A 22,585-nucleotide genomic window follows, 5' to 3' on the forward strand; every position below is an offset into this window, starting at 1 on the left:
TTTCTAGAGAATAAATGGATGTATCAGAAGACTTTGACCCAGGAGTTTCTTTCTACCAAATTGCATCCTACAGTGCACGCATTTCTCATTTATAGAAACACGGTTAGCTTCCAAAGGCTAGATCATCCAGTTATGTGGAAAATCAGAATCAAGTGCAAATGAAGGACAATCACATCAGATCACAAAACAGTGGGCAACGATATTATTCCCCAAACTTTCTGCCATCAAGCGGTGGCTTCTGAGACCATAAACCCTTATAGAAGCAGATAATTTCATTTTCTTCCTGCAAAATGGTTGGTGGGCTTCAGCCCCCACCCCAACATCATAGATAACAGCTCAAAGCTTACCATTCCAGAGCACCAATAATCCTTACAATACCGGCCAAATGACAGCATCACGTAACTGCCAGATTTCATCGTTACAGTAACTGCCCAAACCACTGGGAACCATGGTCTAGCCAAATTGGCCCATAACAGCATGCCTCTAACCTTACACGTTTGCTCACTACTTCCAAAGGTACAATGCTAATGTGCAAAACAGCTAAAGAGCATATTTAAACAAAACGAAACATTTTTTTGTGAATCAATCTTGGTGTTCCCTGAGGCTATGGATAGATCTATTCACTATTGCTATAAATATGAAATGTCGGAAAGCAAGAGTGTAGACAAGTGAGGGGCAGGGGTAGTAATTATGGGCATAAACTAAAGACGTATCAGAAAACCAGTTACTGTGTTCTTTATAAGCAAAACCTGAACATATTTAAATTGCCTAGGAAGGTGGGGACTGATACTTAGTGATTGATCTGACATGAAACAACATTACCTAGGGGTTGAAAACATTCACAAAGTTTGGCAAGTGGAAGCAGCAGGTAATGAACATCCACACCGAAAAGAATTCCGTTTAAAAACAAGGGGGTTAATTCTGTTAACAAGGGGGTGAAGACGGGAGCGGGGAGGAAGCACCAGAATGGACTGTGATTGTCTAACTCCTCTTGGAGCTGACATGACCATGGGAGGGCCGGGGAAGGTTAAAAGACGCCTACAGGTGGGAGTGATTGTACAATTCTCATCGATATGACGGAATGGCTGAACTACTGAATTATATGATATGTAAATTATTTGCCAATAAAACTGTGGAGAAAACAACTTGTTGGGGGAAAATAAAACAGATAATAGACAATGTTTAATAAAATATAGATATAAAAATGAGACTGATGGTACACAGAAAGTGATGGCAGTGATTATATCTGGCCTGGTTCAGATTAGATTTTTAGTGGCTTACTTTCATTGCGTGCACCTGGTTTTTCTACATTTTCTACACTGACTGAAACGTTCAACTAGAGGGTTAAGGCCTGGTCTTAAAGGGCCACACTGCCTGGGAGGTCTGCCTGTCAGCAGTGGGCACACGGCTGCCCATCCTTACCCTGCCTGGGTGTCCTTCTGTTTCCTCCTCCTGTCCTTGTAAATGACAAGCCTCCAAAGTCCCACTGCTCTTGCAGAGTTCCAAGGTCACCTTCAACCCATCACGGAATTTACCCCACAAGTGTTTACTAAGTTTCCGGCTATGTGCCAGGCAGCATATACTGTGACGGAATCAGTCGGTGCCTCAAACACACGAGATTAAAAAGTCAGGTAAGAACTAAGGGCTCAAGTGTCTAGTCTTTTTGGGGACACTGTCAATGAACCCAAACAGACCGTGACAGATTTGGACTATCGGGGGTTATAAAGCCATCCAAAATTTCAATAGCATTAAGGAAAGTGCAATGAAATAACCAAAGCCTTTGTACAAACACGGAGAAAATGTCAAACAAACTTAACGACATCGCGTGGTGTCTTCCTGCCCTACATTCCATTTCAGGGACGCAGGTCAGGTATTAAAACAAGCAGGGAAGACATGCTCCAGGAATCCTCCGCCGGGTGTACTGCTGCAAAGCTAACATTTCACACTAATCTAAATATTTACCTTTCTGCCCCAGGAGCTTACTTTAAAGCATCTCGTCACTATCCTGGCTCAGTCTGCCTTATGTTATCTGACATGACTAATTCAGAGGCCCTCTTTTCCTAAGACACGGATTTCATTTCTTTTAGATGAACACTCGGCTGTTACATGCACTACCTGTCCAGTGCGGGGTTAATCGCACCAGGGAACTTCCTGATCACGTGCTCTCGGGAGGACACAAGAGCCCAGATGCGAAGATAAATTATATGCAAGTTTATAAGTTTCAAACAGTACAAAGACAAAGACAGATCGTCAGGCTGAAGGAAAGCATCCGCGCACGGCCATAAGGGTGGCCCAGGCTTCACAGAAATGCTGCCATTAAGGAGGCCGTGGAGGACAAGGCCATGCCTCAGTCCCCACTGGAGTCAGACCAGTTCATCCATCACATGGCAGGCGGGACCAGTGAAGGGGAAAGAGGCCCGTCCACCATCGCAGATCGAAAAGCTGCCAGACTTGCTGGGGGCCCGCTGCCGAAGGCAGTCAGGGTAGGACTCATGTCTGTTTGACCCTAGCACTTCAATTTCATCGAGGGTACATTTAGGCAAGTTCCTAAGGGCTAGGCTGCCCCTCCCTGAGCTGGTCAGGGGACCGGTAGCAATCCTCTCTCAAACACACCCTGTTGCCCGGGGTCTTAACGACTAGTACTCAAATACAGCAGCCAAGTCAGTGAGGAGTCAACTAAGTCCACACGGAAGAAGCACACGAGCTGCGTGATCCCAACACGCCAACAACAAATTCAAATACGTCGAAGGGAAAGGGATCAGAGCCCAGGTTGTGCACACCTAATTTGTGGAAGCCCCAAACCCACCTGCCGAGTAGCTAGCCAGATCAAGCTGCAGGCAGATAGATCCCCTCTGGACACGGGCAAGGGTCTCAAACAGGTTTACTACCAGCTAGAGATCACTGTCATCTTGATTGGACTAGATCGAACTTGATACTTGGTCAGTTGACCCTCCTCTTGACCCAACCTGAAATTGTTCTACGTGCAAGTATTTCTTGTTTGCTCCATGACAAAACTTCCCTCCCTGGCCTTTTCAGTGTTTATGGTGGTCTCTTCATTCTTACTCATTATTCGGATTTACTTTTGTAATAGGATCATTTTACCCTTATCCCTTTATTTTGGTTTTTTAAATGGTTGCTGTGGGGTTTTCCAGTTTGGGCGGCCCAGAAGGAGTACAGGCACAGAGCAAAGAACAGATGCAAGGGTTGGTAGGGGAGGGGGGTGGGAGAGTGGGAGGGGGAGGGAGCACTCACTAGAACTGATGGCGATGACACAACTTAGTTTAAAGATGATTTAATCATGGGGGGGGGGGGAGAGAAAATATTCTAAAACTGATTGTGGTAATAATTGTATGAATCTTGAATTGTGTGCTATGTGGACGAAGTACCAATAAAACAGTTAAAGAAAGAAAGACTGGTGAATCCACAATAGCTCTTTCAAAATAATAAGAAATTAGACAAATATAAATCCCAAGACTTCACCATACTGAAAGGTTTTCAGCAGCTCCCAAAGGGACGTGTGTCTTCCTTAGGAGATTTGCCTCAGTAAGGAAAAAAGGGCTGGGCACCCGGTGCAATTCCGAATCCTTAATCCTGCCTCTCTGCCCTCACATTCCCCAGGTGCACTCAGTACTTGCACAGAACCAAAGTTCACAAGTTAATCCATCACACACCGTGAAGAGACATCTCTCAACTAAAAAGGCAGCTTTTCTGAAATGCATTTTGCTGAAAAGCTCATTTTCTTACCACATCCACTGCCAGTCCATGAACAGATTCTGTCCAAGCAAAGCGAAACAAATGGACACCACAAACACAGCGGTTTTCACCTTGCAGGTGAGTCGTCTGAAAGAACTCAAAGGAGGCTTGATTGGCAGAGAAAACCCTAAAATGAACTTGGGGTCCTCACTTCCACAAACCCAGTGCTGTGACGTAAGCTCTTACCCACATCGGCAACTAGTTCCCACTCCTCTGACACAGAACCGACATGTTCTTCCAATCTCGTGATCTACAGTTTCTAATAAAAAAAGAAAAACCAGCCACATCATTGTACAAGTGGTCTTTTCTGGATAAGAGCAACGTTTTGACGATATAAACAGCTACCGAAAGACATTTTACGGTGACAATGGCAGGTCACACTGGGCACACAGGGAAAGTGGCATACAAAGGTGCAGGGGCCCCAGTTGCTGGTGCGCCCTATGAAGGATGGCTATTCCAAAATCCTGCCCACGGAGGCCACCCTGGGGTTTTCTTCAACCAAAAGGCAGGCCCCGGGCAAGAGAGAGAGCAGTGATTGCAGGGCCGTGAAACACCTCGAAACAAGCAGAAATGACACAAGCTCAGTGGACTGATAAGTATGGGGAGAGGGCAGAACGCGGACACACCTTTTCTGATTTTGAATCGTGTAGTATGTAGTATCACACAACTGCCTCTTGACCATGTACAGGTTCCGCCTAAGCCTAATTAAGTGTTCTGGAATCCCCGTTCTTTTCAGGCCCTTCCAGTCTGTTGTGGCCCACATAGTCGAATGCCTTTACTTAGTCAATAAACACAAGCAAATATCTGGTATTTTCTGCTTGCAGCTAAGATCTGACATCAGCAGTGATAGCCTTTGTTCCACGTTCTCTTCTGTATCTGAATTCCTGGCAGCTCCCTGTTAATGTACTGCTGCACCTGTTGTTGGGTGATCTTCAGCAACATATTACTTGCTTGTGAGATTAATGTTACTGGAATGCTATAATTCGTGCATTCTGTTGGGCCACCTTTCTTTGGAAATGGTACAAATATAGATCTCTTACAGTCAGTTGGCCGAGTAGCTGTCTTCCAAATTTCTTGGAATAGATCAGTGAGTGATTCCAGGGCTTCATTAATTTGTTGAAACATTACAATTGGCATTCCACCAATTCCTGTAGCCTTGTTTGGCTTATGCCTTCAGTGCAGCTTAGACTTCTCTGTTCAGCAGGGGTCCTCAAACTTGTAAAACAGGGGGCCAGTTCACTGTCCCTCAGACCCGTTGGAGGGACAGACTATAGTTTAAAAAAAAAAAAACCATAAACAATATGCACACTGCACATATCTTATTTTGAAGTAAAAAAACAAAAGGGGCAAAAACACCCGGAGGGCCAGATAAATGTCCTCGGCGGGCCCCATGTGGCCCGCGGGGCCGTAGTTTGAGGATGCCTGCTCTCCAGTATCACTGGTTCTTAGCCATAGGGTACCTCTTGAAATGGTGGAATGCAGACTAGTGCTTTTTGGTACAATGACCGGGCATTCTTGTCTTCTTTCAATAAAGCAATTCAAGGCTTGGTTTTTTTTCTTGAGTTCTTTCGGTTTAAGACAAGCTGAGTGTGTTCTTCCTTTTTATTTTTCTAACTCTAGATCTTCGCACATTTCATTGATATTTTATTTTATAAATGAATAAAGTCAGTTGAAATCTTGGTAACTATGAAATGTGAATAGTGGGTTTCTGGGGGAGGGGGGCCTCTCTTGGCTAGATGATAACACTGTTCACATGAAACAAAAATCACCCAGTCATCAATCTCGTCTGTGTTGGGGCTGACAAACAGGTTTCATCCTGTGGAGTTACCAAGGTGACAGTGATCGTATGAGGTACAGGTCAGTGATGCAGGTAACTGAAGGCAGCCAGAAATGTTTTCAATAGTGTTTTGTTGTTGTTGTTGTTATTCAAACACCTCCCCCTTCCTCAAAGGTAACCGGGTAATGACACACTTAATGTTTTCCTGCACGCTGACACAGACTTCCAGTAAGGGACCAATAGGGAAGCCGCTTCACTGGAAGTCCTTTTCTTTTGTGGAAATCTTTCTTTGCTCAAGAGGAGGAAGGGAGGGAGGGAGAGAGAGGGAGAGAGAGAGAGAGAGAGAGAGAGAGAGAGAGAGAGAGAGAGCGAGCCAGAAAGAAGGAAGGACTCTATTTATCAGCGTTCTATTGATCCTCTGGTCCTTTTTTCTTATCGATCAAATGGCTCTGCACTGTTCTTACGAAGAATCACCAAGAAGGTGAGCAGATGCCCACATCTGGCAAACAGTATTAAGTCAGTGACAGGGGTACACCAAACCAAACCAGCCCCCACACTCCATCGTCCGCTGGCTGTTCCTGAGATGAAGAGAGCTGGGGAGATATGTCCCGGGAGGCGGTAACGCACACGACACGTTCCCACCGGTTCACAGAGCAGACTCCTTCCGATGGGGAGCATGGAAGGGGCTCCCAGAGTCAGCCGCCTGACCTCTGACACCTCCATACTTCACACTCCCTTCGGTTTGGAGACCCTTTTGCATATTCCACGCTTCGTGGCCTCTCTCTCTCTCTCTCTTTCTCTCTCTCGCTTTCAGCTGCTCGATCCGAAACTCTCCTCTGAGGCCTCTTTGTAATGGTCGGCTTCACCATTTGCACCACAGCACCATCGATCCCTTCCATTAGCACTTCCCCTCTCCCTTCTAGGGGAGCCCCCCCCCCAGTTGCTGTGTGCCCTGACACTCGGTGACCTTCCAGCCCCAGGAGCACTGTCCCTCGGGGCTCCGGTCATCTACCAGGGGCAGATGGTCACGGGTCTTTCCCTGTCATCCGGCTCAGCAGGCCCCGGAGCTCGGTTTCCCTACTGCTGTGTCAACACCGCGAGAGCAGGCCGGCACCTGCCTCCCCTCCAGTGTTTGCTAAACTCAGATGGGGACAGCAGAAGTGCAAGGCACCACCATTTCCTGAACAGAGCCGTTAATGTTTGACTCGCTGGAACTCCTTGACCTTCTCTGAGGGAGATTTAATTAAAAGACCCAAAGACATTCCTCTACCCTCAGCCACTAATGAAGTGGGGCCTCCTGGGCCGCTCACATCACTTCGCTGTTCAGTAAGGTCAGAGCTCAAGGGAAAGGGGTGTGTACACGGGCGACATTACACCCCAACCCCCGGGGTCTTCCACGTCTCTTCCTTTCCACAGAAGCACCACTTCCGCTAATTTTCCCGCCAAGGAAGAGTCTTGAATATATGGCTTTGCATTGTTTTGGATCAGCTCCCTACTTACTGAATATGCAGAAATATGTAAAGCCCAGAGCTGAGTGCCAAGGCAGATGATCAGAGCAGAAAGAGCTTGTTTATGGCTACATTTACAGAGCTGTTCATCCAACCTACCAAAATGTTTCTCTGGGTGAAGGATACTTTCTTAGATGAAAATTTCTGCACCCAATTTTAAAAGTATACAGATAATATACTATATCCAGATAATAGAGTAAAATCTATACAGATAATCTATAAGTAAAAGTTACATTATATTCAATGGAACATGTATAGGGAGGCGATACATGTTTATTTTTTTTAAACTATGCTTGCTATGGGTTGGCAACTTAAAAAAACATTAATTTTTCCCTCTCCCTTTTTGGTCTTTTCCAAGTTGCCTGAAAGGAGCTTATGTTTCACGTGGTCATGGGGCTGGCTGGGAGGGTGTGAGGGGGATTAGGCATTTCTGAAAGCTACTAAAGATAACTGTTGTATATTAGACAGTTCCTCCAATAGCCCCCTGAGCATTTATTCTTGAGCTGATAGAGCAGGCAGGGCCTCGATGCTGGCACACAGGTGTGCAAGGTCCCCAGGAGCAGAAGAGCACACAGGTGTGCAGGGTTCCCAGGAGCAGGGCACACAGGTGTGCAGGGTCCCCAGGAGCAGAGCACACAGGTGTGCAGGGTCCCCAGGAGCAGAAGAGCACAGGTTTCTACCACTCTAGCTCTGACTGGCATTAGCTGCTGCAGCCAACTGCACTGCATCATCTGCCCCAAACAGCATTAGAGCTACTCAGGCAACTGGTCACACTCAATTTTCAAGCATTCGCTAATCAGTGATTCAACTTAAATGCAGCAGTCTCATGTGGTGGTGGTTGTCCGGTGCCGTCGAGGGCGTTACAGCTCACAGAGACGTAGTGCACAACAGAAGAGGGCACCCCGCTGGCTCCTGCACCATCCGTACAATGCTTCTCACGCCGGGGTCCCGCTGCAGACACTGTGTCAATGCAGGAGGGCTATGCCAGGTAAGCACACGAAATGCACCTCGAAAGAAAGACCTGGCAATCGACGCCCCAAAAATTCATCATAGAAATGCCTAAGAAGCACAGTTCTTCTCGGGGACACATGGGGTCACCGTGAGAAGAAAGTGATTGTTCACTGGTTACATTACTGGAGACAACGAGAGGGATACAATCAATATGTAGAATATGAAAGCACTTTAACGTTTATGAGTTCATTTCTACGATAATAAATGATCATCCTGATTAATAGTGCATTTTAACGAGAAACGACATATTCCAAACAAAGAAGATAAAACTTTAGTTCTCCAATTCTGCAAATCTCTTCAGTGCCTAATTGAAGAGAGCACAACTAGACTTTAATGTTTGTTTTTACATTCAGTCTACAGTTTATTTTTGGTGGGAGCGTAAAAAAATATCTGGCCTCACGTAGTTGCATTCACAGGTAACTGAAGATATTCCTCTTTAATACTAAGCTCACATTTGACGCGCAATTTCTTAAAGATTGATTAGTTGCCAGGGAGAATTTCTTGCATCGTCACACTAGAATCCCTGGTCCAACTTGTACTTCGATGCGTCTTTTACTCAAGCAGGACTGTAACAGGATACAGTGGTCATTTGGAGAACGCTGGTCCACTAGGTTATGCTGGCGTTCCAACTGTTCATGCATTTCATTCTGTGATTAAAAAGCATCAACACCAATCTCATGAGAAAAGTCTTCAGAGAGCGAGAAAGTTGCGGAACCCTGGTAGTGGATATACATCTTAAAAAAACAAATTTTTCTTGCTTTAAAGCCTGAATTTTAGTCTTGGTCACAAATTACGTCAGCTGTTTTCTTCAAGTGACAGGCTCATTTGGTAAATTTTCATGAATAGATCTCAGAGAACCCCAAGCCTGAACAATCACAGCCTGTCTATCATTCATTGTCCCGGGCAATGGAGGACGTCTGGTGAAGCAGCAGGGCCGGCCGGCCGGGCACCCTGACACCAGCAGGAGGAACCGGCGCCGGGTTGCAGTGCAGCCAAGGGGCTTCAGGTCCGCTTTGTTGCACAGATGCCTACTTGTGCTGGGAGCCGAAACTAACAAGATGGGTCGCTTTGCTTTATTGAGGGCCTTCTTTTAGGTGAGACACGCCAGCAGTGGAGGGGGGCCCTGGTTACAATGACAGTCTTGGTGCAACCATCTTGATCTGTGTTAAGGAGCCCCTCATTCTATGCACCACCACGCTTTTGCGTATCCATGGTCAGAAGGCGAACTATTCTCAGAAACATCACTGAGGCACTGGAAAGGCCTAGGGGACAGAGCGGGTCTGCGGATCATTGTCTGAGAACTGCTGTACAAGAGAAGGCGCCTGTTTAAGGACTACAGATATGGAAGGAGAGGCAGAGGACAAGAAACGGAGCCCACATCACACTTAAACAGAAAGGCAGGAAAGGCCTTCCTTTACAGAAGGCGAGGAGAGAAGAGGCCTTAAAAGAATAAAAATAGATGCTACCGGTTTCATCTGGACTTGTCTCAGCAAGACAACTCCCTTTACTCTCCACTTCTCTCCGGAAGTAAGAAACAGTCCGAGTTTATAAAACACTGGAGTTGGGGCATGAGTTTGCATTACAAAAGACTTGCTATTTATAAAGAGGGTCCTCTGAGTTCCCAAGTTTTCCTATTTGCTTCAGAGTAGATAAAGGATCTGATAAAGATGAAAGAGAAGTTGCAAGCAAACTGTGGGGGCTGGGCGAGCTGCCATGGGGCCTTGTGGTGGCCTGATGTGTCACGGAACTCGATGTTGCGGGGGCTGTCCCCCATTTTTGTCGGCCCTGTTTCACTAAACATGTCATCCGTCTCACCCTCTCCCCACTGTCTCTAAAACCAAACTCACTGCCACAGAGTTGATGCTGACCTATAGTGACCCTCCTTTTCAATGGTCGTCACATGGTATAAATCCAGTGGCTCAGAGGAACAGATCTATATTTGCCTACAATGATTTACCTCCACATAAAACAAGGCACATCTGTATTTGGAATCCATTCTCACCAAGTCGTTGTCTAACATTTTGGTAGTGGTGCTCAAGGCAATTGCTACGCATTGGGTGTCTGAATACAATGAGGCATGTTGCAGGTTTGGAGAGAAAGACTCCGAGGTGAGTCGTAAACACTGTTGGGGCTCAGTATGTTCGGGGTTCTTTTAAAAATAGTATTTTGTTTTTCTCTGCCCGACCTGCCAGGATGGGGTATGTGTGAAAATACACATTACCTCTCCAAGCTCTTCTAAGAATAGCTTACCATTAAGAAGAAGACCATTGGACCATCGTATGGCGCATGTGTCTCCCTCCGAATGTCCAGAGGTGTTGGCAGGTGGGGCCCTAATACTTAACCAGGGTGCCAAATATGTGTCCTCCCTCTTGAGAACGGGATTTTCCCTGCTGTGTGACAATCTGGCCCAACACAGCTGGTGGGTTCAGGGGGTGATCAGTGACTCATTGGCACGCTGCTGTGAACATCTCAGCACAGAGTTAGAGACCCACTGCAAAGCTGCCCGAGAGGGCATGGGCCCGCAAATCAGGTGAGCACAAGCTTGCAAGCATGGCCTCACCCTTTTGATCTTCTCAACTCACTTCCCCTCCGCAGAGATGCTCGGCCTCCCAGCCCCTTCCCGTCACGGTTCCCAATTCCCGAAGACCCCAGGCTTCCATCCCCTCGAGATAAGAAAAGCAGATGTCTTCCCCACCGCAGACTCTTCTCAAGACTGGAGGACATGGGCCGCTGTGGCATTGGGGGGGGGGGGGCTGGGGCTCTGCCTTCCTAAATGCACTTTCCAAAGCAAGCTACCATCTGTAGCATTTCAAGTCATACTGAAAACAAAGCCATCTTGCCAGGTGCCTTCTAAAAGACCACTACAGTTCGCCCTCACCTAGGAGAGTTTGATGGTGCTCCGCAGCCTCTGCAGCTGCTCCCTGCGGCTTCTGCAGGAAGGGGTCTTTGCTCAATCGAGACCCTCTCATGGCCAACAATTTCCACGACCTCTCTACCAGTGAACGCAGGGCCTGTACAAATAATACTGGGTAATCCATCTCGCATTGAAAATGTTCATGCAGGGGAAAATGACATCTACTGTCTATGCCACATACGTGTACATAAGTAATACATACCGTTTCATTTATATGACCCTTATAACTAATAATGCGCCCTGGTGGCGTAGGGGTCAGACACTGGGCTGCCAACTACAAGGTTAGCAGTTCCAAACCACCACTCGCTCTTTGGGAGACAGATGAGGCCGTCTCACTCGTGTCAAGAGTCACCGTCACGGAGACCCACAGGGACAGTACACTCCAACCGACGGGTCACTATGAGCTGGAATCTTCCTCGATGGCAGTGAGCTTGGTTGTTTGGTTTTATAACAAACAATAAAAGCGGACCGCGAAATGAAGTGAAAAAGCCCACAGAGGATGTACGCCCAGACTGTGATCCTCATACCTGTCTCTATGTTCCCTCAGGAATCGACTGAGATACTCGACAGCCCCCCACCCCACCCCCGGCCCATAGCAACCCAAGGCACCACAGAACAAAACACCATGGCTCCTGCACCAGCCCCACAATCATTCCTATGCTTGAAGTCCATTGTTGCAGCCAATGTGCCAATCCATGCCATTCTATTGAGAGCCGTCCTCATTTTCCATCTTCCTCACTTTACCCAGTAAGATGTCCTTCTCCAGGGACTGGTCCTCCTGACATGTCCAAAGTATGGGAGATGAAGTCTTGCCATCCTTGCTTCCGAGCAGCATTCTGGTTGTACGTCGTCCAAGACAATTTGTTTGTCTTCTTACTTCTAGGTTCGTTTTAATTTTAAAAACTTACCAGATGAGTATTTTACATAAAGTGTCTTTGGTGGAGTAGTGGGTTGGTTATATTTTGGGCTGGGAACCACAAGATCAGCAGTTCAAATGCACCAGCCGCTCTATGGGTGAAAGATTTGGTTTTCTACTCCCTTAAAGAGTTAGAGAGGGGCAGTTCTACCCTGTCCTACAGGGTCACTCTACACCAGTATCAGCTCCACGGCAGTCAGTGTGTTTTCCCTTCGGTTGTAGCGCGGTTGGTGAGAACAGGTTTTTGTCTTCCTGTCCGTTTTGGTATGGGCTCAGGAGCTGGCTGGGCTTGCTGGCCACCACTCCCAGTGCAGGGCACACAGTGCCATGTGAGCACAGCTCAAAGGGACCCACAGTGAAGACTTGCAAGAGACCAGACATAAATTTCTGCCATTTAAGCAGAACCTTGATCCAATGATGAAATGGCATGCCAAAGCATTTAAACATTCATAAAGCAGAGAGGCACAGTGCTGTTCTATGCATCGTAGAAGCACGGAAGATGAGACAAGAAAGGCTCAGTGATGATGATCTTCAAATGGTGACATTTGCTGGCTTATTTTCTTCTTTACAAGCCTGGGCTGGCTGACACTTTTCTAATCTCCGGAACAGAACAGGGTCAGGGCCGTACAAGGTCGGCAAAAATCATCAATACCAACTAGCGTCACACTTCTCATCAAAGAGAAAGAGTCTCCACCATCACGTGAGGAGTGAGTTAATGCAATGTTTGATCAAAGATAACAGGCAAAATTTTAAGTTGATAATTTTGTATGGCCTGAGCGTGATCATAACAATATCCAAATGGACCTTGGCAGAAAAACATTCCCACCTCTGCTGTGGACGCACGCACCAGCAGAAAAACACAAAACCAAAAAGCAGAGCTAGGCACAGGATGAAGAAGGCAACACAAAAACCGATTTTCAGTGTAGAGGAGTCTAACCCCCGGCCCCGCGGAACACCAGTACTGCCTGCCTTTTCCCGACCTCCCCTCCCCTCCCTCTCCACGACTAGAGCTTCCAGGGGCCCAGGCTCGGCCTCTCGGAATGACTGACCTACGCTACCTCGAGAAATGCTGTTGGTTTTCTCAGAGCAGAGATGGGAAGAGGGCAGACACCAAGTGCACTTTGCAAATGCACTTGGCCAATGACAAAGGGACAAAGGACACTTGAAACCAGGTCCCAGGGCACCCTCCTCCCACACAGGTGACTTCTTAGTTATTTGCTGAGCGTGGTCTCTGGGTGAGCACTTGGTAGGTGCTTTTACAAGCATCCCGGAATGTTCAAAGGCTCTCTTTAGACATGCCTTAAGACGACACTGCCCGGGTGTGCAGGTCTGCACTGGAGAAATGGGAAATTCCAGCGGGATGGCAGTCAAACAAGGAAGTGGTTTGATTATTCACCAAATGGTTATGTGCTCACCAGGTGTTGAAGAGCATCAGTTCAATAAAGCAAGCTTTGTTTCTGGGGACAAAGCTTGAGCGGGGAATGGAAAAGAAGAGTGTGTGACTAGGTTGGAGAAATTAGCTTTCCAATTCCTTCCTCTATTAGTGACTTGACTGGGCATCAGGCTCATCTGAAGAGCTTTGGAAATAACAGTCCTAACCCAACCCCATAACACCAGCCCTAGGCGTTGGAACATAAGAATCTGAACTGTTGCAAGTTCAGGAGCCCTTTTGACATTTGTGCCCTAAGAATTGAACTGGAAGGTGAAGCTGTCTAATTTGAGCACAGGCACTACGAAGCTTTGTCTGCCTCTGCCCTCAGGGCACTTGCACAGTCACTGTGATGATAGGGTAGCTGCCAACAAGGCCATAGCACTGACTCAGACCTCACTGCTATTCACTTGGGAGCCCTGGTGGTGTCCTGGGTCACACCAGGCCAGTAGTCCCACACCACCAATTGCTCTGTGGAAAGAAGACAAGGGGTCCATGCCCTGTAAGACTTACAGTCATGGAAACCCACAGGAGTTGTTGTACTCTGTCCTACAGGGTTGCTATGAATCTGAATCGGCTCAATGACAAAAAAGATTGGTTGATCCTTTTGGCCATCCTAGATACCCAACTCATAGCAACTCCAGAGGATTGAAAGCTTCTCCTTAGGGCTCACGAGACACTAAATCTTTATGGGAGTAAAAAGCTTCATCTTTCCAACTGGAAGCCCCCGGAGGCTAGCAGCCCAACACATAACCACGGGCCCCTGTATTCCATTAAAGCCTACATAGTTCATGAGAAACCGGTCAAAGTGTCAAAGTGTACAGTTTTTATGTGTGTGTTGCCCTAGGTCCATCATACCTCAACATTCTAAATAAATCGTCTTTCCTTCCTCTGCACTTGCCGGGAAGGGGACGACTCTGCACAAACAGAAAGGCCCAAGAATGCTCCTCTTCACAAGACAGTTATGGGGTGATCTTCTCATAACCCCGGGCAATCTATGCCGGGTTTTTAGGTAAGGGGAAAAAGCAGCCACATTTAATTAATTACTCATGAAAAGTTGGTTAGGAAAACATACGACATTTGTGGGACTGTGAATTTACTTACTCCTTTCTCCTAATGTGCAAAGATTACTGGTTATACTCTTACAGTAATACAACTCAATCAATATTTACTTTTAACTACTACAAAAAGCAACCGGTGCTTTTTAAAAATCAGGATGGTACATTGCCTTTAGCTAATACTCTGTATATGAGTTACACACTGGTCTGATCCTCATGGCAACCTTGTGATTTTACTTCACTCTCACATAACCATCATGAGAAGAAGGTATTTACTTTTTACCGTTGGGGGGAACAAAAGCGTAGTAAGGGTAAAAATGTTTTCCTTAAGGCCATTAGGTCTGGAAACCATTGGAAGAACAAGATGGCATCTTCCATCTAAGGCCAAGGCCAAGGCCCTCCAGTGCAAGCCACCTTCTACCATGGAAAGTGGCAGGCCTGGGTTTTTCACTTGCGATGTTGGGCACAGAGTAGATTTCCGGTCAATCTAGACTAAGTGGCAAGTATCTCTTTCTACCCTTTATGGAGAGCCAAGTTGTCTGGCCCCAGAATCGAACACACGATTGGTGCTCATTGTAAGCCCAACAGCTATTGATGGAGAATTAGAATGAGTGTTTATTATGTAATTGAATCCTAGGACGTTGTTTCTTTAATGATGGCAATGAGTGCTTTTCAGCTGCTATCATATAACAACACTAAATTTAAAAAAATCAAATAAAGTCACTTATATCAAGTGCCAACGTTCTCACGGCTAACAGGACAAAAGAGCAATTCCGTTGGAGGGACTGAAGAACCTTTAGGATTTTCCACACATGACGTTCTAAGATCTCATCCTAGACCACACCAGATGGATAGCCAACCAGATTGCTCTGGGAACCAGTGACGGCCAATTGGGATTGCCAGCAGAATGCCCCATGTTCATGGTGTGGACAATACTGCTGGTAGAGTAACTGGTTCAGCACATGGGACGAGCAGTCTGATTCCCAGAGGGAACCCTAATGGCTGACAAGACTTACTGCTGCTCAGCAAGGCCCCTGGGTGGTAAAAAGGAACGATAATAAAAGCAAGCAGGCTTTTATTATCCTAAGAATACACTGCTGGCTGGCTGGCTGGCATAAATACATATTTGACTTTTAAGTTTGCTTTGCTCTGAGCAGCCTAGTGAATTTTGACACTGCCATGGAAATGTCCTGGCAGTTTCTAACAGTGTGTTACACAGGGGAGGGAGGTGACCAGAGCAGTGGCCTAAGTTCTGCTATGACATAGGCCACCAGTGGCTGGCCAGCTTGCCCATCTCTGCTGCCTTCATATAGCCTGGTGTGACACGGCTGTCACTTCCCTGACTACCTACTTTAGAGGATCCAGGGTTTTTGAGTTCCCTGAGAGAAAAACCTTCAGCAAAGAACTGAAAGGATTTAGCATTCCTGGTATTACCCTTTCCGTCTGAATTAATCTTTTCAAAGTATTCTGAGATCCGAGGAAGGCAAATTCGCTAGAAAAACTAAGCATTATTCCAGGTTGCCTTTCCTAAGTCAAAAGCATCCGGTCTGATGCCCTGATCAAGGCAGTAAAAATTTCATAGAGAAATGAAGAGGCATATAAAATGCAATCATTCTGAATAGCCAAAATTCAACTCTTAATTTACCCCACCCATCCGTTCACTATAATAAATATTTATTAAGTAGATATACTTCACAAAGCACCCAGCCAGATGCTGTAAGGATATAGAATTATGCAAGAATATCCTTACATGCTCCGGTACTACAACGATGCCATAAGATGAAACTGTTAGATAGCTGGCATAGGGCCTGGCGCGCCCATTGCGCATGCTCAGAGGTTCGAGCCAGGAAGGTGTGGTACACCTAGGTGGGCGTTACACCTGGATTGGCCCATCTAAGCCAGGGGAATTTGATTCAGCCAATGGGGTCGACCAGGATTGTCAACCACGCCCCCAACAGGGACCCTGGAAAGGGCAGAGGTCTTGCTCTGGGCTCTCTCCCCCAGCGGCTGCTACACAATGTAGCACAGCCGGGCTGCGGTCCGCAACTGTGCGGCGGGCTGTCTGGCTTGTGTTCCATTCACTGCAGGACCTGAAACTGCTTCTGTTCTCCATAAACCCACCTCGATCACAAACCAGGCTTCGGTGTGAATTCTTTCTCAAAATGGAGCCAAGGACCCAGATATACCTCTACCCTGGGAGATCTAACAAAATCTTTGGATTTCCCTTAGAAAAACACAGGGTTCCAATTTCCCCAGGATATGGGGGAACAAAGTGTTTCTCTCCACGCGGTGACTTTCTAGAAGCCTCAGAGCAGAGTGGCTGCAGAGCTGGTGGAGGAAAGTCTTCGCGTCTCAAGAGCGACTGAGTTAAAGGAAGCGGGAGTGTTCATTTCACTTTCCTCTGGTTCGACGGGGCGGGAAGGAACCCCGCACGTGCCTCTCAGTCCGTCAGGAGCTGGAAGCGCGCTGTCTGGAAAGTAGGACGAGGATCATCCTCACGTGGTGTGGGGAAGATCAAGACAGCGTACAACGATGCCAGGGAACAGCACGTCCCTCGGGCTTCCTGGCAGGCCTGCCATAGTAAATCACGCCCAGCCGCAAGGAAGGCAACGGTAAGCCCTCTCACGCCTCACTGCAGCCTCTGACGGAGCACGAGAAGGAAAATTACGGCAACCCTTTCAAGTTCGCTCTTCAATCCGAGCAGAAACTGCAGTCTGGGCATTTAAGGGGATAATCTCCCTGAAGTTGGGGTGAAAGACGTGTTCAGCAATTAGGCCGTGTCTTTACCCAATTAATAGAAAACAGGAGGTCCTAAATGCCCTTAAATCGTTACTGGCATTGTTTTGCCAGAACGGATGGTTGGAAACAAGGTAAATTATTATTATTTTTTTAAGGTAAATTCTTTGCGTGTGTTTACTTTCCCTTCTTCAGAATCAGGGCAAAATTGTCTTCAAAATTAGAATCAACTTCTTTCAGATCTGCTTCTTTCGTTTTTAATCTGTTTTCCCAAAGCGGTAGGACTGCTGACCTTGAACCTCGGGGGTAAAGGAACGCTGAGCACCAGCTCTGTGCCCAAGGGGCGGGAATGAAGGGCTCAGTGTCACTGAGGACACGCTCACACCGGGGTTGGCCGCACGGAGGACACAGGCGCGGCGTCCCGGGTGCTCCAGGGCCCGCACCAGGCCGTCCTCCGAGGCCCAACCGCAGGAGCACGGCGGCCGTTTGTCCCGTGGTGCATTTCATAGGCAGCCCCCGCCCGGTTCTTGCTTATTCCTCTCTTCCACCCCCACCAAATGAACGGATATCAACGTACATGGCTCCCGGGCGATGAACTGAGGTACAGTGTTGGGCAGAGGGGTACTGGGGTTTGGAGTCCCGACCAGCTTGTTCTTGGCCATCTTCGTGTTTGCCTTAGCAAACTCTAGTCGTAGTGTTTGCGGAATTTCAGGATCGAAGCGGATGCCCTTTGGAAACAGAGAACAAATGGAAGATGTTTTCATTTCCAACCGGAATGGTGACAAAATAAACATGCCAGTAAAGCTTAGCCTATGTGGCGAAGAGGTCAGCAAGCCACTCATTCTCACTACACACACACAACCCACGGGAAGCCCAACAGGATGGATGGGGGTGGGGGGTGGGGGTGGGTATAGGGAGATGATTTCCTACTTGATTTACAAATCTGGTTACTTTTTTTTTCCTTCCCTGCTTGGACAAAAGCTTTCCAGTGAAGTCATAATATTTGGACCTGCAAATTCCTAGTGTAGTTGAAAAATCTCAATTAATAGCTACCATAAAAAACTAACTGGACATCTTAAGAGGCTTCTGTGCTGACCAGCATTCTGATTTAACAGAAAAATAAAACAAATGCAAAAAAAAAAAATTCCTGTACATGTCTTCATGCCATCAGCTCTCACTGGGGAGGAAATGTGGTGAATGCGTGTAAAGGTGACACAGCTATGTGGTAATCAGAAGACACGAATGGATACGATGTTAGGATGCGAATACCAGGGGCCTTCAAAAGAGTGGGCAAGTGGAATGTGAATGTAGTGGAACATCTTTCTGAAGCCCCTTCATATAATGAGTTTGATTCTACTTGGTTTATAAACTAGCTACAAGAAAAGCTTGGTCAACAGAAGATCAAATTGCCACTGACTCTGGTGCCTAGGATCAGTTTACTTAGAGCATTTAGAAAATTCTCAACACTGAACAAAGTAAGATTCCGTGTAAGACAATCCTTACCTAGGCATCTTCCAACTAAAGAATGCTTCCTCAGTAAGCACGACAAAGACCTGCTGCTCCTGTCAAAAACACATCCCCGTAGAGTGCAGGAAGGAACATCCAAAGAAGACTGAGGCTGTGGTTGGATGTGTGGCATGTTCCGGAAGGGGCATGAGCACTGCACACGTGGATTGCTGAGAACATGGACATTCGGTCAGTGTTCTTTAAGTATAGACCTGAGACCGTCTGCTCCATAGCCCCCTGTCTTCTTCATGAGCGTGAAGAACGGTAAAAGTAGACTTCCCTAAGAAATGAGTAAGAATTGCTGACACTCCAGGCCAGGATGAAGCGCTCTAGATCTGACGAGGCGCAGCCTGTGACGGGAAGGCAATGGCCGTGGGCGGAAATGGGGGGCGAGAAGGGGAAGGAACAGAAGGCCCAGGGGGACGTACAACGAAGCCACAGAGCCCTGACCCTGAGGCATCCCGGAGTGGCTGGACTGTCTTCAGGAGCCTGATTGTTTGTCGTGGACGAAGAAGCCAAGTCAGGATGACAAAGAGGAAGAAGAAAAACAAGGGAATCCACTGTGTAGTCCTAACCCACACCGAAAAATGAAAGCTGGTGCCTGGTTTGTGAAAAAGAAACAAACAAACAAACAAACAAACAAACAAACATAAACCAGTCACAGCAACAACAAAACAATCGCTCTTTCCCTTTCCTGGGTTTATTTTTATTTTTAATTCAGGAAAACTCAGTGTTATCTTGCCAAAAACGTATACAAGGAAAAGGAACCCAGCGGCCCTCGTCCGTATTTGCTTCCCGTCGCTGCCACTTCAGAGGATTTCACTTTATCAAAGCTAGCCTCACAAGAGAATACGTATTTCCAAATATGGACCTGAAACACTGGTCTGCCTGGAGACAAGTGCCATTCCTGGCTGTCAAGCCGAGGTTCGTGCTGCTGCAAAGACTTTTATGGCGAGACCAAGCCCCAAGGCTCTAACACCTTGCAGCTGCAGACCCAAAGCATTCAACCCACAACTTTGCTGTGTGCAGCTCCACATGTCCTGAGCACCTCAGGCAGAGAGCCTCCAGCCCCTGAGAAAGGAATTCCGTCTCGCCTCTGCCAGAGTCAACTGAGGGCCCATACAAAGTACTTGCCTCTTGCACAACCTGGGGTTGGTGGCTTACCTCCTAAAACATGCCCGCTACTCGGACTCCACCCCCGCCCCCCCCTAGAGCTAAAATAACACCACTGAAGTATTCCAAATCAAAGTTCCAGCATCCTTTAAATGACCTAATTTGTTTGGCAGCTTATTGAGGCTGGAGGCTCAGAACAAGCCACATTCCTCTAACATCTTTAGCAGCAATACCATATTTGGTAATCAATATCCTGCCCAGCTAAATTTCTATCCACGGGGATTAGCCAAGTCAAAAACATTGGACATGTTCAAGGAGAAGGAGGAGGAGGAGGAAGCGAGGGGTAGGAGAGGGAACTGGGAAATGAACAAGAAGAGAAAAAAAAGAGCGATAAGAAAGAAGACATGGAAAAACCCAAACCAAATTAAAACGACAAAGTGAAAAAGAAAACAAAAAAAGCAACCTTGTGAAAAGCCTATTATTAAAGCCTAATATGATTATGCTCTGGGTACAGTGACTCCACATTGAATGTTGTCAGGAAAAGACTACTGCCAATTCAAAGGAATCGAAATCTGTGCCATTCAAAAATCAACTTCTATCTCGCCAATAATTCACCCAACCTCTTCTTAGAATGAACGGAAATGTTTTTCTTTCCAATGTAAATGGTGTCCTGTTTATATGGAAGCCAGAAAGGGCAGTTTCTAATGATATTATGGTGCTACGGGGCAAGCCACCAATCTCTGCAAACTGGCCTAACACGTGGCGAGACGAAAGCAGAGTGGGTTCAATCCAGGATAAGAGGCTAACCCACGATGTAGGGCGCACACACGCTGGGGGACAGAAAGATACTGCCGACAAGTTCTGCATCCTCAGTGGTCTGGCGCCTCAGAGGACACCAGGGCAGTTTCAAACCCATCCTGCTGACACTTACATAGTTTTCTTTTCTGGGCTACAAAGATGTCCTGTCCATAAAACATTTCATGGTGCTTGTTCCTTTCAGAACCTTCTCTGTGGCCTTCCACAGGTCAATCTCCCTCTCTATCAGCACTGACCCTCGCCCCACTTTTGCACTGAGGGAGCCCCGGTGGCAGGGTGGGGACACTCAGGGTGGCCAACGGCAAGATCAGCAGTTTGAAGGCAGAATGACAGGGTTTCCTATTCCTGCAAACAGTTCCAGTCTTGGAAACTCCCTGTCCTATCGGGTGTACTATGAGTCAACATCGACACGACGGCAGCCATAGGTGACTCAACCCTCAGTTTCCCTCAGCGACCCCTGCAATGCCTACCACTCCAGGTATGTAATCACCAGAAGTGCTAATAATGCAATCAATCTCTAGATCGGCGTTCCCAGGCATTAGAACGTCCTAAGAAAAATTAAAATGACTATTTATACATTGTAAATGCTGGAAAATCACAGAACAGTTATTATGGCCCAGTCAGTCTCTGCTGAGAATGTTTTTTAAAGCTCATTTTAGTATCTTTCTCTTACGTTTACTAATTCACTGCCTCTGAATTAATGCTGTCCTGCAGCACAGAGAAGCACTGCCCCTGGGGGTTTCTGAGACTCTAACTCTTCATGGGAGTAGAAAAGCCCGTCTTTCTCCCACTTACAAGACAATCACCTTCTGCCCCGGCCTAGGCCATCCCCATGATGGAGGCCATGGTGATCTATGGGGTTTCTCTCTGGCTGACGTTCAGTAGCAGATCACCAGACCTTCTGCCTAGTTTGCTTAGCCTGGAAGTTCCGCAGCACCCTGCTCAGTACCAGGCCAATGCACAAGTCACCAATGCCTAGGGTCCAACCTAGCTCTCTCGCATGGAAGGGAGAAATTCCACTTCTGATCTGAACCACCATTGCTGCTCCAGCAACTTCTAGAGAACAGGAAAATGGCATCTTCGTGCTCTAGAAGCTATAGCAAAACCTGGCATCCTAGAGAAATACGTGATGCATTAGCCGGGGGTTGTACGTTGGGTGCTAACCACAAGGTCAGCAGGCCAAATCCACCAGCTGCTCTGAGGGAGAAGGGCGTGGCTTTATACTCCTATAAGCAGTGAGAGCCTCGGAAAATCGGTGGGGGAGTCCGACCCTGCCCGTCCGATGGGTCCCTGTGAGACAGTATCAACGTGAGGGCAGTGAGTTTGGTGGTGTTCGTTTTTTTCAGAAAGTTTAGTACATAAGACACACCAAAAAATGGGTTAAGTTAAGGGGAAAAAAATCCCCTAAACCCAGAAGGCCACTAGGGATGCCATGAAGAAGTTATAAATTGAATCTGTCACCAAGCCCGGTTCCTAAATTGCTTTCCTGGTTTTCTGTCTGTTGTGATACTGGCTTCTGGAGCCCCTCGCTGGTGCTGAGTGGTTCACTAGCTTGAAATCATGGGTTTGGGATCATATCAAAGATTATTCTGGACATAAAAGCCTAACATCAGTCCACCGTGTCTTCAGAAAGGTCACTGGTACTGGATTAATGCAATCCTACTTGAGTGGCTGTAAATATTGGTTTGAAGGTGAGTCACTGAACAACAAAACAAGACCGAAAGCAAACAAGAGGGAAAGGGACTCAGCAGGCAGATTACAGTGCTCTCAATCGCAGTGTGTGGTCCTTAACAGGACAAACCAGATGCAAAGGACTGTTTGAGGAAGCTGGGAAACGCTGCATACGGATTGCATCCTCTGTGGCAACTTGGGAATTCCTGTGTTGAAGAGTTTGATTAGTTGTGACAATGCTCTTACAGTGTTGGGGGTGTAGTTGCCCTGTAGTTGACTGAGTTAGTTAATTGTGCCAGCCTGGCCCATAATCACATGTGGTGCTGGTTGAAAGGCGGAGGGATAAATGGGTGGTGAAGCCTCGCCTTTCTAGTTCT

At 47.0% G+C, this 22,585-nt stretch overlaps 1 protein-coding gene across 7 annotated transcripts in view; it reads right to left on the reverse strand.

The window, feature by feature from the left end:
• RBPMS (RNA binding protein, mRNA processing factor) overlaps positions 1 to 22,585 on the reverse strand; it is a 189,924-nt gene that overhangs the window by 46,249 nt on the left and 121,090 nt on the right. For all 7 annotated transcript variants that reach the window (XR_006679770.1, XM_045286874.1, XM_045286877.1 and 4 more), the window contains exon 5: positions 17,680 to 17,830. Coding sequence is in view for 6 of the 7 variants with exons in the window: in XM_045286874.1 (XP_045142809.1) it covers positions 17,680 to 17,830 (151 nt within the window). In the remaining variant the exon portion in view is untranslated. The remainder of the gene's footprint in view (positions 1 to 17,679; positions 17,831 to 22,585) is intronic.

This window comes from Echinops telfairi, unplaced genomic scaffold (assembly GCF_000313985.2).
Source record: "Echinops telfairi isolate 266 unplaced genomic scaffold, ASM31398v2 ScPeMD7_9;HRSCAF=40, whole genome shotgun sequence".
Taxonomy (NCBI): domain Eukaryota; kingdom Metazoa; phylum Chordata; class Mammalia; order Afrosoricida; family Tenrecidae; genus Echinops; species Echinops telfairi.